At 39.5% G+C, this 14,086-nt stretch overlaps 1 protein-coding gene across 1 annotated transcript in view; it reads right to left on the reverse strand.

Annotated features, from left to right (window-relative positions):
• The window catches only part of Cpd (carboxypeptidase D), a 68,346-nt gene that overhangs the window by 19,656 nt on the left and 34,604 nt on the right, over window positions 1–14,086 (reverse strand). Inside the window, exons 9-12 of the mRNA XM_040749169.1 lie at window positions 8,610–8,715; window positions 8,021–8,163; window positions 6,187–6,356; window positions 4,045–4,368 (exon numbers count right to left, since the gene is read on the reverse strand). Coding sequence (XP_040605103.1) covers window positions 4,045–4,368; window positions 6,187–6,356; window positions 8,021–8,163; window positions 8,610–8,715 — 743 coding nt within the window. The remainder of the gene's footprint in view (window positions 1–4,044; window positions 4,369–6,186; window positions 6,357–8,020; window positions 8,164–8,609; window positions 8,716–14,086) is intronic.

Here is a 14,086-nt window from a genome sequence, read left to right on the forward strand (position 1 = left end):
CAGCCTCGAAAACAATACAGAGAAACCCTGTCTCGAAAAACCAAAATAAAAAAAAAATAAAAGAAAAAAAATACTAGCAAATAGAATCCAAGAACACATCAGAAAAATCATCCACCATGATCAAGTAGGCTTCATCCCAGGGATGCAGGATGGTTCAACATAGGAAAATCTATCAATGTAATTCACCATATAAATAAACTGTAAAGGAAAAACCACATGATCATCTCACTAGATACTGAAAAAGCCTTTGACAAAATCCAACACCCCTTCATGATAAAGGTTCTGGAGAGAACAGGGATAACAGGAACATACCTGAACATAATAAAAGCAATATACAGCAAACCAGCAGCTAACTAAATGGAGAGAAACTCAATACAATTCCTCTATAATCAGGAAGAAGAAAAGGCTGTTCACTCTCTCCATATCTTTTCAATATTGTACTTGAAGTTCTAGCTAGAGCAATAAGACAACAAAAGGAGATCAGGGGGATACAAATTGGAAAGGAAGAAGTCAAACTTTCAGTATTCGCAGATGATATGATAGTTTACATAAGTGACCCAAAAAACTTGACTAGGGAATTCCTACAGTTGATAAACACCTTCAGCAAAGTAACAGGATACAAGATTAACTCAAAAAAATTAGTAACCCTACTATATATACAGATGGAAAAATGGGCTGAGAAAGAAATCAGAGAAACATCACCCTTTACAATAGCCACAAAAACATTAAATATCTGGGGATAATGCTAACCAAACAAGTGAAAGACCTGTGTAGCAAGAACTTTGAGTCTCTAAAGAAAGAAATTAAAGAAGATACAAGAAAATGGAAGGATCTCCCATGCTCTTGGATGGGTAGGATCAACATAGTAAAAATGGCAATCTTGCCAAAAGCAGTCTACAGATTCAGTGCAATCCCCATCAAAATACCGGCACAATTCTTCACAGACCTTGAAAGAGCAATAATCAACTTTATATGGAAAAACAAAAGACCCAGGATAGCCAAAACAACCCTGTACAATAAAGGAACTTCTGGAGGCATCACCATCCCTGGCTTCAAGCTCTATTACAGAGCTGTAGTTCTGAAAACAGCTTAGTATTGGCACAAAAATAGACAGGTAGACCAATGGAATTGAATTGAAAACCCTGATTTTAACCCACACATCTATGAACACTTGGTTTTTGACAAAGAATATAAAATTACACAATGGAAAAAAGAAAGCATTTTCAACAAATGGTGCTGGCATAACTGGATATTGGCATGTAGAAGACTGCAGATAGATCCATGTCTATCTCCATGCACAAAACTTAAGTTCAAAGGGATCAAAGACCTCAACATAAATCCAGTCACACTGAACCTCTTAGAAGAGAAAGTGGGAGGTACTCTTGAAGGAATTGGTACAGGAGACCACTTCCTGAACATAACACCAGTAGCACAGACACTAAGATCGACAATTAACCAATGGGACCTCCTGAAACTAAGAAGCTTCTGCAAGGCAAAGGACACAGTCAACAAGACAAAAAGGCAGCCCACAGAATGGGAAAAGATATTCACTAACCCCTTATCTGACAGAGGGCTGATCTCCAAAATTTACAAAGAACTCAAGAAGCATGTCTCCAAAACACCAAAGGATCCAATTAAAAAAATTGGGGTGTAGAACTAAATAGAGAATTCTCAAAAGAGGAGTCTAAAATGGCTGAGAGACACGTGAGAAAGTGCTCAACATCCTTAGCCATTAAGGAAATGCAAATCAAAACAGCTCTGAGATACCATCTCACTCCTGTCAGAATGGCTAAAACCAAAAACACCAATGACAATTTATGCTGGAGAGGATGTGGAGAAGAGAGGAACATTCCTCCACTTTTGGTGGGAGTGCCAACTCATACAGCCACTTTGGAAATCAATATGGAGATTCCTCAGGAAAATGGGAATCAGTCTACCATAAGATCCAGCAATTTAACTCTTAGGTATATATCCAAAAGATGCACATTCACACAAGGATGTCTGTTCCACTATGTTCATAGCAGCACTATTTGTGATAGCCAGAACCTGGAAGCAACCTAGATGCCCCTCAACTGAATAGTGGATAGAGAAAATGTGATACATTTACACAATGGAGCACTATTCAGTGGGGAAAAAAATGGAATCTTGAAATTTGCATGCAAATGGACAGCACTAGAAGAAACTATCCTGAGTGAGGTAACCCAGTCACAAAAAGACAAACATGGTATGTACTCACTCATACATGGATTTTAGACATGGATCAGGGGAGTGCCAGCCTACAACCCCACTGCCAGAGAGTCTGGGAAACAGGAAGGACCCTAAGAGAGATATGCATGGTACCCCAGAGATGGTGGAATGAGGCAAGATCTCCTGAGCAGATTGGGAGCAAGGGGGAGGGGACTGGGAGCTGGGAAAAAGAGAAGGGGAGAAGATGAGGGGAGAGGAGGTCAGTGGGGAGCAAGAAGGTTAAGTTGGGGAAGAAAGGAGGAGAACAGGATGAGAGGGAGTCATTATAGGTTTGAGAAGAGATCTGGCACCAGTGAGATCTCTAGAGATCTATAAAGAAGACACCAACTGGCAAACTAAGCAATAGTGGTGAGACTACCTTAAATGCCCATTCCCTAATAATGAGTTTGACGACTACCTTATATGCCATCCTAGAACCTTCAACCAGTAACTGATAGAAGCAGAGGCAAACACCCACGGCTAAACACTGAACTGAACCCCTGGAAACCAGTGACAGAGAGGGAGGAGTGATGAGCAAATGGGTAAAGAATGGGCTGGCAAAACCACCAAAAACAACTGACCTGAACAAGGGGGAGCTCTAGGACCCCAGACCAACAGCTGGGAGGCCAGCATGAGACTAATCCAGACCCCCTGAATGTGGGTGTCAGTGAAGTCACCTGGACAATCTATGGGGCCCTGCGCAGTAGATCAGTATTTATCCCTGGCATATAAATGGAGTTTGTGTGTCCACACCACAAAGAGGGATGGTCTCTCAGCCTGGACTCTTGGGGGAGAGCTAGGCCCTGCCCGGAACAAAATGACAGACTCTGGATATCCCCTATGGGGAAGGGAGTGGGGATAGGGTGGGAGGCTGGGGGAGGCTGGTGAGGGGGTGCGGGAGGAGGGGAGGGAGAGGGAACTGGGATTGACATGTGAAGCAAGCTTGTTTCTAATTAAAAGCATAATAAATAATAAAATTTTAAAACAGAAATAAAAAATAATAAAAGGAAGTTAGTTGGCTTTGCCAAATTAAATAATCAGTCTCCATCTATAAACATTGTAAATCAGAATTTAAGAAGCAAAAGTTCCTGGCAAAATTAAAAGAACCAATGCAATGAGACAAGTAAAAGGCTAAATGATGCTCACTTATGGTAAAAGGTAAACATCCTCCCTACAACAGGCAAAGCACAGCGATCAACTTATCGTGGACGCTCTGGAGTAACTGTAATAGGGCATGAAGACCTAGAATGAGACAGTGAACCTGAGCAGAGAAGCCCCAGAAAGGAAGGAAAAGCTTTCCCGATCACAAGTTTGACATGAGCTAGTACTGTGAACTTTCCCAGAGTCACAATCAAACATGTCTTTAAAGTGTCTGATGAGAGACATGAACAGACCAGCGTGCAGCAGTGACAGCAGCCAGGCCTCTTTTCTATTCGATGAAAGTTGAATAGAAAAGAGGCTTGTGAGCTCAGTGTTCAAAAATGCATCCACTGCCCTCAGCAAAATCAAACTTAACAACACTTAGTCAGAATATAAATCTGCAGCCAGAATGTGGCAAGTATGTGAACTCAGTCAGAGAAAGCATTAGGAAGAGAACGTGTCACTTTCAGAAGGCTGGGTCTGTGCGGGTATAACCCAGCGAGTAGTCAACGCACTGAGACTCACTGTCAGGAGAGTCTCCTTGTGGAGCAATGAGACTGCTACTCTCATACATTCAGTTCCCAAATATCTCTAAGTAAGTCTAAGATCCATTTGGGTGTGGTGAAGCATGAATGAGCCCACTTAAAGACAGTGAAAGAGAAACAAGGTGACCCTTACGTGGTAAGATTTGTAATGTGTGGGTAGTTCATCACAAGTCCTCTCAGGAACTCAGATAAGTCTTTGTATGAATGGTATCGATACAGAGCCAGGTCTGAGGATGAGCTTAACATGAAGCCTTCCAAACCATTCTCAGCAGAAAGGTGTTTGATTAATGCTTCAAACTCTTTCATAGTTGGGTCACTGGAATCATCAGTGCTGGTGCTAGCTCCCTTTCCTTTCTTTGATTCATTGTTTGCATCTGTTGAAGATCGAACAAGTGTGAAGTTGACTTGAATAGCACCTTCACTCCTGACGGTCACATTCTTGGTAACGGGGTTATACCTATGAGAAAGCAGACAGATCAGACACATACTTCCTGGGTATCCAAGCACTAGGAAATGGAGATGTGTAGGGAATACATGAATCCAAGGAATAAATGTGATATAATTCTCAAAAGAGTCAAGTTTTCTACTTTGAGGTAACTTATTAAAAAAATTAACAAAGGTAAAAGTACAATATGAATGTATTTCAAATACTTAAATTAGGATTTCATGGTTGGTGAAGTGGAACACAACTTTAATCTCAGCAGAGGGAAGCAGTTCTCTGTGTTCAAGGACAGCCTGGTTGCTACAGTGAGTTCCCCAGCTATGTAGAGAGACCCTGTCTCAAAGCTACAAACAAACATAAAAAATTAAAAAAAGATTTCAGTGGTTAAGAGCACTCACTGGTGCTTTTTCAGAGGACCTGGGTGCAAATTCCAGGACCCACATGGCAGCTCACAATCATCAGTAACTCCAGTTCTAGGGAGCCAACACCCTCTTCTGGCTGCTGTGGGCAAACAGACATGCACAGACAAACATGCAGGCAAAATAGTCACACACTTAGAAGAATAAAAAATTAAGATACGATTTCAAAAGTGGAAGTCTGAGCTTATTGCAGATCCCCATTGGCTGCTGGGGTCTGGGTCTACTTGTCAGCCTTTAACGTGTGCGAGTGGAAAGCCTGAGGTAGCAATGGAGGATATTCTACTAAAGATGACTCTGCCTGCTTCTCAGACACCCTGGTGCTCTAGTTTCTCTAGTATTCTGCCCATGTAGAAGAAAACAGAATAACCTTGTAATGCAATAGTGTGGGCTTCTGACCTTGTTTATGAGCCACTGGATATTTAAAAGCTCCATTCTTTGTGGGAAAAAAGACATTATAAGTGTCTCCAAGTATTTAGCTTTCCTCCATAGTTGTTAAACTGGCTTTACAAATACGTTGGTTAGAGACAAGAGGGGGAATGTTCTATGGTAGTGCCTAGTCATATTAAATCAAGAACAAAGAAAACTAGCTGAGTGTGCTGGTAAACCTATAACCTTAGCACTCCAGAGCAGAGGCAGGAGGACAAAAAATGCAAGGCCAACCTCCCCTACCTAGGATGTTTAAAGCCCAAATTGGGCTACACCAGCTCCTGCCTCAAAACAACAACAAAAGAGAAGATTCAGATTAAACGAGTCTTTGCAATTCTAGGCCACTGGTAAAGGCCTATAAGGAAAATCATGTTAAGTTTTCCAAAAAAGAAAAAAAAAGACCATAGGCTCATTTTCTTCTTTTTAATAAATAAATCTTTTGGGCAAGCACTTGAGAGAATTAGGAGTTTTGGGATCAGCCTGGACTACATAAGACCCTGTCTTTCAGATAGACGAATAAAAAAGCAAACAAGCCCATTTGCTTGAAAATAGTCTCACTCAGAGCTTACAATCAGCAGAAATTTCCACTGAAGCAAATGAAAAATGAATGCACGTGAGAGCTTGGAAAAGCTATAAAAGGGAACAAACTGTGTTCTTTGTATGACAGCATGAACTTACTCAGCAGAGCAAGAGTATTGCTGCCTCCGCTTCTTCCAACAAGCACGTTCCAGAATTACTACTACCAGTGAAGGAACTCACAGGGAGAGGGCAGGTGGTCAGAGCAGAGGAAGGCAAAAAACATGACTTCAGAGAACTATTTGATGGTGCAGTGACATAGAATGCAAGTGCTCAGTAATGAAACTCGTTCTAAACCTCCTAGGATTAAACTCCACGTTGCAGTCTCTCTGGGACTTTCTGGAAATAACCTAGAAGGGAGTCATGTTTGTCTTATTCCCAAGCTCCCAATCTGAAAGCATTTACCACTTACCCTCGAGCAGATGCTGTGATTTTATAAGTCCCTGGAACCAAGAGGCGCCAGTAATCTCCAGCTTTGTAAGTAGTTACTGGGTGATTAATTTCAGCAACACTGAGGGTAGCATTTAATATGCCCCTACCATCTGTGGCATCAAGGACAAATCCTTTGACACCCTGATGAACCTGGTTAAAGAACAAGAGTACCAGATTTTAAGGGGAATAATCATCTAATTACTCTGGGAGCTCATATCCAAAATAAAAGATTGCTAATAATGCAAACAAAGGAGCTACCAGGACTTTGGGGTTCTGAGTAAAGCTAAATGTAAATGCTCATTAAAACATATTTCTCTTTCTGAGAGCAGTGGCCCTGTGAAGAACATAACACTTCAAATTGTAGAACATTATGACTACTTCAGAATATAGAATGCTGCAAAAGAAAACATGCTAGGCCTGTTTTGAATGGACTGCTTTAAAAAGGAAGAATGTTCTAAATTAAAAAGGGTAAAAGAGATACAATAATCAAAAATACTCTATTTTGCTTATAAATATATCTATAAGATTATATGTAGGGCAGATATTATGTCATATTAGAGAATTGATATAATTTTCTTAGGTGAGATAATATCATTTAGAGATGCCATAAAGAAAAATATTCTTATTTTTAGGTAATAGATGCCCAGGGCTAGAGGAATGGCTCAGCAGTTAAAAGCACTGTTTACTCTTCCAGAGGACCTAGGTTCATGTCCTGGCATCCACACGGCAGTTAACAACTGTCTGTAACTCCAGTTCCAGAGGATCTGATGCCCTCTTCTGGCTTCTACAAGCACCAGACACACACACACACACACACACACACACACACACACACACACACACACACACACACACATACACACACACACACACACAAACGCAAAACACCAATACATATCGAATTAAAATAAATAGATATTCAGGCGTTTAAAGATAAAATATCCTAATGTCTCTAATTTCCACTGAAATAGTTCAGCCAAAACATGCATCCATATATTTTTCATATAAATAAAGAAAACACAGCAAAATGTAAAAAAATTGTTAAACCTAGGTGTGTTTATTATACTAGTCATATGCCTTCTCTATACATGTCAATATATAACACAGAGCGTTTTTAATATTAGTATATAAACTCAGAAAAACTATAGAAATGTAACGTAACATTATTAGGTTATTCTAATTAACCACTCACAAATTTCTGAAGACTTTACCTGTTGGCCACCATGCATATCCAAATAAAAGGAAATTGTTACACACTTGTGTATGTACGCACACACTCACTCATTCATCAATCAATTAATCAATGGCAATGAGGAAAATACCCTTCCTATCAACTAACAAATACTGGTAAGTAGCTAATTAATGTCAACTTTTTATAGAGACAGGATAAAAAGTGACCACTAACCATTACAGTAAATGGTACCTTGTTTAATTACTTTTTTCCTTTTCCCCAATCAGACAAATAAACTCATTTATACCTACGAATTTTCTTGGTAAATATATAAAACAAACTGGAATACAGAAATAGGAGAAATAAACAAAAACAAATTAGAACTAGAAAAGGTATATTCTGGGGCTGGAGACATGGCTCAGGGGTTAAGAATACTTGCTTCTCTTGCAGAGGACCTGAATTTGCTTGCCAGCACCCACACGGCCTTCATAGACACTGCACACGTGGTGCACATACATATAAGAAGACACTCATACACATAGGAATGTTTTAAAGACATACTCTAACTTCACTATATAAAAGCTACATGTACACAAAGCTCATCTTGGTCTTGAAAGGAATACGTTTGTTCTTGAATAGTTACCTGTTTCATGAACTGAATTAGAGATCTTCGGTTTTGTTCCCAGTACTTTGGCAGTTCATTCTCAAATGGGTATTTTACACAACCTAGTTCAATAGTTACTTCAAAGCAATTTGTCTGTAAATAGTTCCAGTCCTGCATACCACCTAAAAAAAAGGAGTTAAAACATATCACTCAGAACATGTACACTTTAAATAGTTTAGACTCTACAAGGTGAGAATCATTCCAAGCTAAAAGCCAAATCATCTTGTCTCTGCAGTGACTGAAAAACAGTAATAACTCAGGGGAGAGCTCCTTGATGATGTGTTTTCATAAAGAAATTGTACTGCAAACAGTCTTCCCATTAGCACATGGAAAAACTATAATGGTTTGGAGGCAAAATTTATACACAGGTCAGGCTGTAGTGCAATTACATCTGTGCAGAAGTCAAAGAGCACCAAATGCAAAACAGTTGAAAAGGTTAATGGAATGTCTTAAATATTTGAGCGTTTTCAAAAAAACAATAGTTCTTTCTCAAAACTGAAAAAGATCATTAGCAAGCAACACCATCCAGGGGAACAGAAAATCCAACTTGTAAGGCTTTGATCTTTACCTGGTACATTATACCAACTAGCTCCATTTGTTATCCCATGAGGAAAATACTCATTAAGGATACTCATATCCTTGCAAGGTCTACCTTGAAACATCTGGGAATTTTCCTGAAAAAGAAAAAAAGAGTGTTTACTAGTATTTGTTTGCATCTACATTAAAAAAAAAGTGTTGGATGGATATAGGTAAAACTTTTAAAAGCTTACCAAAAGGGGTATATAAGAGGTGTCAAGTGGGAGACCACGGTCACATGAAGTTTGAGACTTTTCAATGTATATAATTCTATGTCAGTTGAATTTTGACTGTGTGAGTTTATTTTGTTAATAAAAATTAAAGGCCACTGAGATGACTCGGTGGTAAAGGTACTTGCTGCATAAGCCTGGAGACATGAGTTTGACCCTGGAGCCCACACTGACCTCCATATGTGCCATGACATGCAACCCCATTCTCCTGTCCCACAACATACATTCACAGACAGTAATATAAAAAAAAAGAATTAATCAAAATTAAGAGCTAGGTGTGGCAACAGCTGTCTACACAAGACCAAGTCAGTCAATATTCCAATACAGAGCAGGGAGACTGGCTTTTCTTTTTCTTATTTTTATTTCTTTATTGTCATTTCTCTAACTGTTTTCTTCTTTTAGGGCAACACTCCTGGAAACAGTCTGTGTCTTGGTATCTTCAGTATACAGCCTGGGGTCTGTCATAAAGTACATGCACAATCATTTATAGTTCATTGGGGACACAAATAAATGCTACAGGAATCCAAAAGAGAGAAGATGACTTTTGACTGGGAAAGAAGTTTTTGAAGAAATTGAACTCTGAAAGCTAGCCAAAGCTTCATCCCCCTGGTTGGCAATAAAATAGAACAAAAAAGAGTGAAGAGGAAAATAAAAATGTTCCTATCACCTTGAGAATTAGCCATTTAACTTTGGAATATATAAACAAGCTCCTAACAGAAACTTTCTATGCTCATTAAAGGAGGATGATCCCACTGCTCTCATAAAAAAAAAAAACAAAAAACATTATTTTAGGTCACTGTAATAATTATACATGTACTTTTTTCTTCTCTCTTTCTTTCTTTCTTTCTTTCTTTCTTTCTTTCTTTCTTTCTTTCTTTCTTTCTTTCTTTCTTTTTTGGTGTGGGACTCTCTATGTAAACCAGGTTGGCCTCAAACTCATGGAGACCCTGCTGTCTCTACCTCCCAAGTGCTGCGATTAAAGGTGTGCACCACCATACCCAGTCATACTTAGCTTTCTGATTTTCTGCTGAAAGTTGGCACCACCATGTGACTCCATCCATGTGCATCCATGTCTACCTACCCATCAGATTATACTATACAGATATACTGTTCTATTATTGTATCAGTGTAGATATTTCAAACATCCAAAAAAGGACACTTTAAAGAAATCTATATAGATTTCTAGCATTCTTCCTCTATCTTCTGAGATCATCTAGTATAAACCACACTCTGGACTCCACTGTTCTAGGCAGTAACTGCCAACATACTGATTCACTCTCAGAGCTGTAAGGAGTCATTGGAGGTGGTATGTGATACATGAATGACTCTAGAAGTTTATTCTAATCACTGATATTTTACAAGGACACCAAAACATTTCAACAGGCAAAGAATGATCTTTTACAAATTGTGTGGAGACATTGAATATCCACACATACCCTTCCTCAAACCATACCTCAAACTAGTTAAAAATAGATCATAAATCTCAACATAGGAGCAACTAAGACAAGAAATAGGAACAAATCTTTGTGATCTTTGTTTACTAGATATGATACCAAAAGTATAAATGACAAAAATATTAGTAAACTGTATACCCAGTCTTATTACTCCCTCTCCCTCATCTCATTTTTCATAGTTTAACCAATTGAAGATGTTGCTTTCCAGTCTCAGCACATATCTGAGTTATACTTAATTTCTGTGGGGTGCCAACTTACAACTTTCCTGTTGATTGCCTTTTGGAGTAAGAGTTTCCTTGTTTATATACATGACCATTCAGTTCCTAATTTTTACAAGTGTTCTTCATGGATATTTTCCTCGGTTCATTCATTTTTATATTATGGGGTTCTTTTACATGATTCCTAGCTTAATGGTAACCTTTTCTGTCAGTCCAGCAAAGTCTGACACTTGAGTGAATTTGTTTTATTTGTTTCTGGGAAGTATGAAGTTAGGAGGCTTACTGTAATTTTCTCTCATACAACCCAACACTTTGCTTTTTTTTTTCTCTTAAACAAATTGCCAGAATGCACCTTTAATTTCTTTCCCCTTTTTTTTTCTCCTCCAGAAGCTATGGGTTTCAAGGCTGCCCTTTAACTTGCTTGTTCTTTTTTTTTTTTTTTTTTTTTTTTTGGTTTTTACGAGACAGGGTTTCTCTGTATTGTTTTGGAGGCTATTGGTCCAGCCCAGCCTCGAACTCACAGAGATCCGCCTGCCTCTGCCTCCCGAGTGCTGGGATTAAAGGCGTGCGCCACCAACGCCCGGCTTGTTCTTTTAACTGTGTCTATCCCTTTAGAGAATACCCATCATTTTATTTGTTTGTTTTTCCAGACAGGGTTTCCTCTATGCAGACCTGGATGACCTGGAACTTGCTCTGTAGACCAGGCTGGCCTCAAACTCACAGAGATCCACCTGTCCCTGTCGCCCTAGTGCTGGGATTAAAGATAAAGTGCCACTACCACCTGGCAATACTGGCCCCTTTAAACTGTGTGCACTTTGAAATCTGTTCTCAGTTTTCCAGTGCTAATCTGCCCCACTACTTGTTTAGTATCTTGGACTACACCCTTTGGCCTACACTTCACAGTTCAGTACCTCCCCACCCCAATCTCTACAACCTATCTTCTTCCACAGGGTTAATCAGCTCCTCCTCACTGCCTAGCCCTCTTGATGAGGCAAAGTGGGATGGGTACATGACAAGTCATCTTATTACTGTTTTACATCTCTTTATTTGCATGCATAGAGGAGGTCAGAGATCACCTTGTGGAAGTTGGTTTTCTCCTTCCACCATTTGAGTCTGCCCGAGGAACTGAACTTAGGTCACCAGGTTTCACAGCCAGAACATTTGCCTGCTGAGGCATCTTGCCAGCCCTGTTGTTTTTAACTCAGTTACTTGCATTTTCAAGATCTTTAATAGCACTACAGGTATAATTTTGGTAATTATAAAGTTGGCTTGTACCAAATGGGGAGAAATATTTAAAGGATGACTACTACACAGCCACCATTGTCTTTGATCACTCAGAAACCTCCCAAGACTCCTGGAGAAATTTGGAATTATAAAGATGAGATTCCAGGGAGATAGCTTTGTAGGTGTTTATTAAGTTTTACCTAAGTTACTTATTGGCCAAGAAAAAGGAGGCTGTGAACAAAGACAGAGGACTTTAATGACCATCTTCCTCTTTGACAACAGAAGATAGACACAAGACTCCAGAGAAGGCAGGATGCAGTGTGATTAAGAAAAGGAAGAGAGGACAGGCAGGATTCAAGTAAATGATGGCTGCGAAGACTGAATCTGGATGAACTCACACCAGTTTGTGCAGTTCTAATTTTGTTCAATGCAAAGTCACCCACTGAGATAAGCCAAGTCAGATGAAAGGCTTAGGATCACCACAGCTGGAAATGAGTAGGGGGTGTCAAGGAGCAAAATGTGAAACACTGCTACCTGGACAGGGGCTCAGCTGTGTTTAGTGAGTGAGAGCTGACTGCAGTTAACTGTGGTTATTCTAGGTTATATGTGTGATAATGGGATGAAGGAGAAAGTTGGTGGTTGCGTTGGTTGTTTTTTTGTCAACTCAACATAAACATAGACATATCTGGGAAGAGGAACTCCAGTTGAGAACATACCAAAGTAAGGGCTTACCTAAAATTAAACACCCACAAAGCTATCTCCCTGGAATTTCATCTTCATGCTTCCAAATTTCTCCAGTATGAACAGGTTAAGTCTATAGGGCATTTTTGCTGTTAATGACTGAAGTAGGAGGGTCTAGACTACTGTGGGTAGTACTGCCCCATGGGTAGGTGGTCCTGGGTGCTATAAGAAAGCAGGCTGAGCAAACCATGATGAGCAAGCCAGTAAGTAGCATTTCCCCATGGCTTCTACTTCAGCTCCAACCTCCAGGTTCTTGCCTTGAGTCCTGCCTTGACTTCCCTCAATGGAATGTGAGCCAGGATATGCAATCCAAATAAACCATTTCCTCCCGAAGTTGCTTTTGGTCATGGTCTTTATCACAGTTATAGAAACTAAATGAAGACAGGCTAACTACTGAAGACTGGATATTGGGAAAGTAGATATGTCAAAAAGGGTATGCAAGAGCCTTAGGACTATCACTGAAAGATATGGCTATAGGTCTAGGCTAGGGAGAAAGATAAATAAAAAAGTTTAATAGTCTAAGGAAATAAAATTAAGGTAAAGAAATGTTGAACCAGGCGTGGAGGTGCACACCTTTGATCCCAGCACTAGGAAGGCAGAGGCAGGCAGATCTCTATGAGTTTGAGACCAGCCTGGTCTACAAAGTTAAAAAATTCTAAGACATCCAGGGCTGTTACATAGAGAAACACCGTCTCAAAATAAAACAAAGCAAGACAAAAAAAGGTAAGTCACAACAAATGGGTGTGATGGGGGGGATATGTGAAAAATGTGATCAATTAATTTTGATTTTGATAGATGATATAATATACATTCTTCCTACTGTATGCATGTCCTCCCCCCAGATATGTCATACCCAAACAAAAGGTACCAATTCTTTAAGGGAGAATCAACAATTGCATTCTTTTATTAGCAACTCTGAATATGAGTCTCACAAGGTCCGTTTGCAGAGAGGAAGTATGAAGTGGAATGATAAGAAGTAATTTGAGAGCACAGAGTTGTAGTATTAACCTTTATGATCCATAGCCAATAAAATAAAATAACAGAATCAGCAGACCAAAATTGGAGACTGCCACACCTACTACTCAAGTCCCAACATGGAATTTTTTTCTTAGAATAATTAATTTCTAATTTTACACACATACACACACACACACGCAAAACACTTTTGTATGTTTAGTGGAAGTGTATATGGTTAAAAATGTCAGTGTAATTAATCATACCAGTGTGTGTGGAGAACAGAGATTGAAGAGTGTTCTCGCCAATCATTCTCAACCTTAATTTTTGAGCTTGGAGCTCATGGATTCATCAAGGCTAGCCAAGGAACTCCAGGAGTCTTCCTGTCTGCCTTCCCAGGTCTGGAGTTATAGACGTGCCTCTGTGCCCTGCTTTCTATGTGGTGCCAGGGATCTGAACTCAGGTCATCATGCTGGTTACTAACTGAACAGCTTTCCCAGTCACTATCTTGATATTTTTAATTGGAAAAGTAATTGTGCTCATTAAGGAAGTTTAGAAAACACAGAACCTTCTGTTTACCCTTTTTACATTGTGGTAAACTTTACCTTAAATGAGTCACTGGTGATTTTTGTTTTGTCTTTTGAGTCA

The sequence above is a fragment of the Mesocricetus auratus genome, unplaced genomic scaffold, assembly GCF_017639785.1.
Source record: "Mesocricetus auratus isolate SY011 unplaced genomic scaffold, BCM_Maur_2.0 Super-Scaffold_100007, whole genome shotgun sequence".
NCBI lineage: Eukaryota > Metazoa > Chordata > Mammalia > Rodentia > Cricetidae > Mesocricetus > Mesocricetus auratus.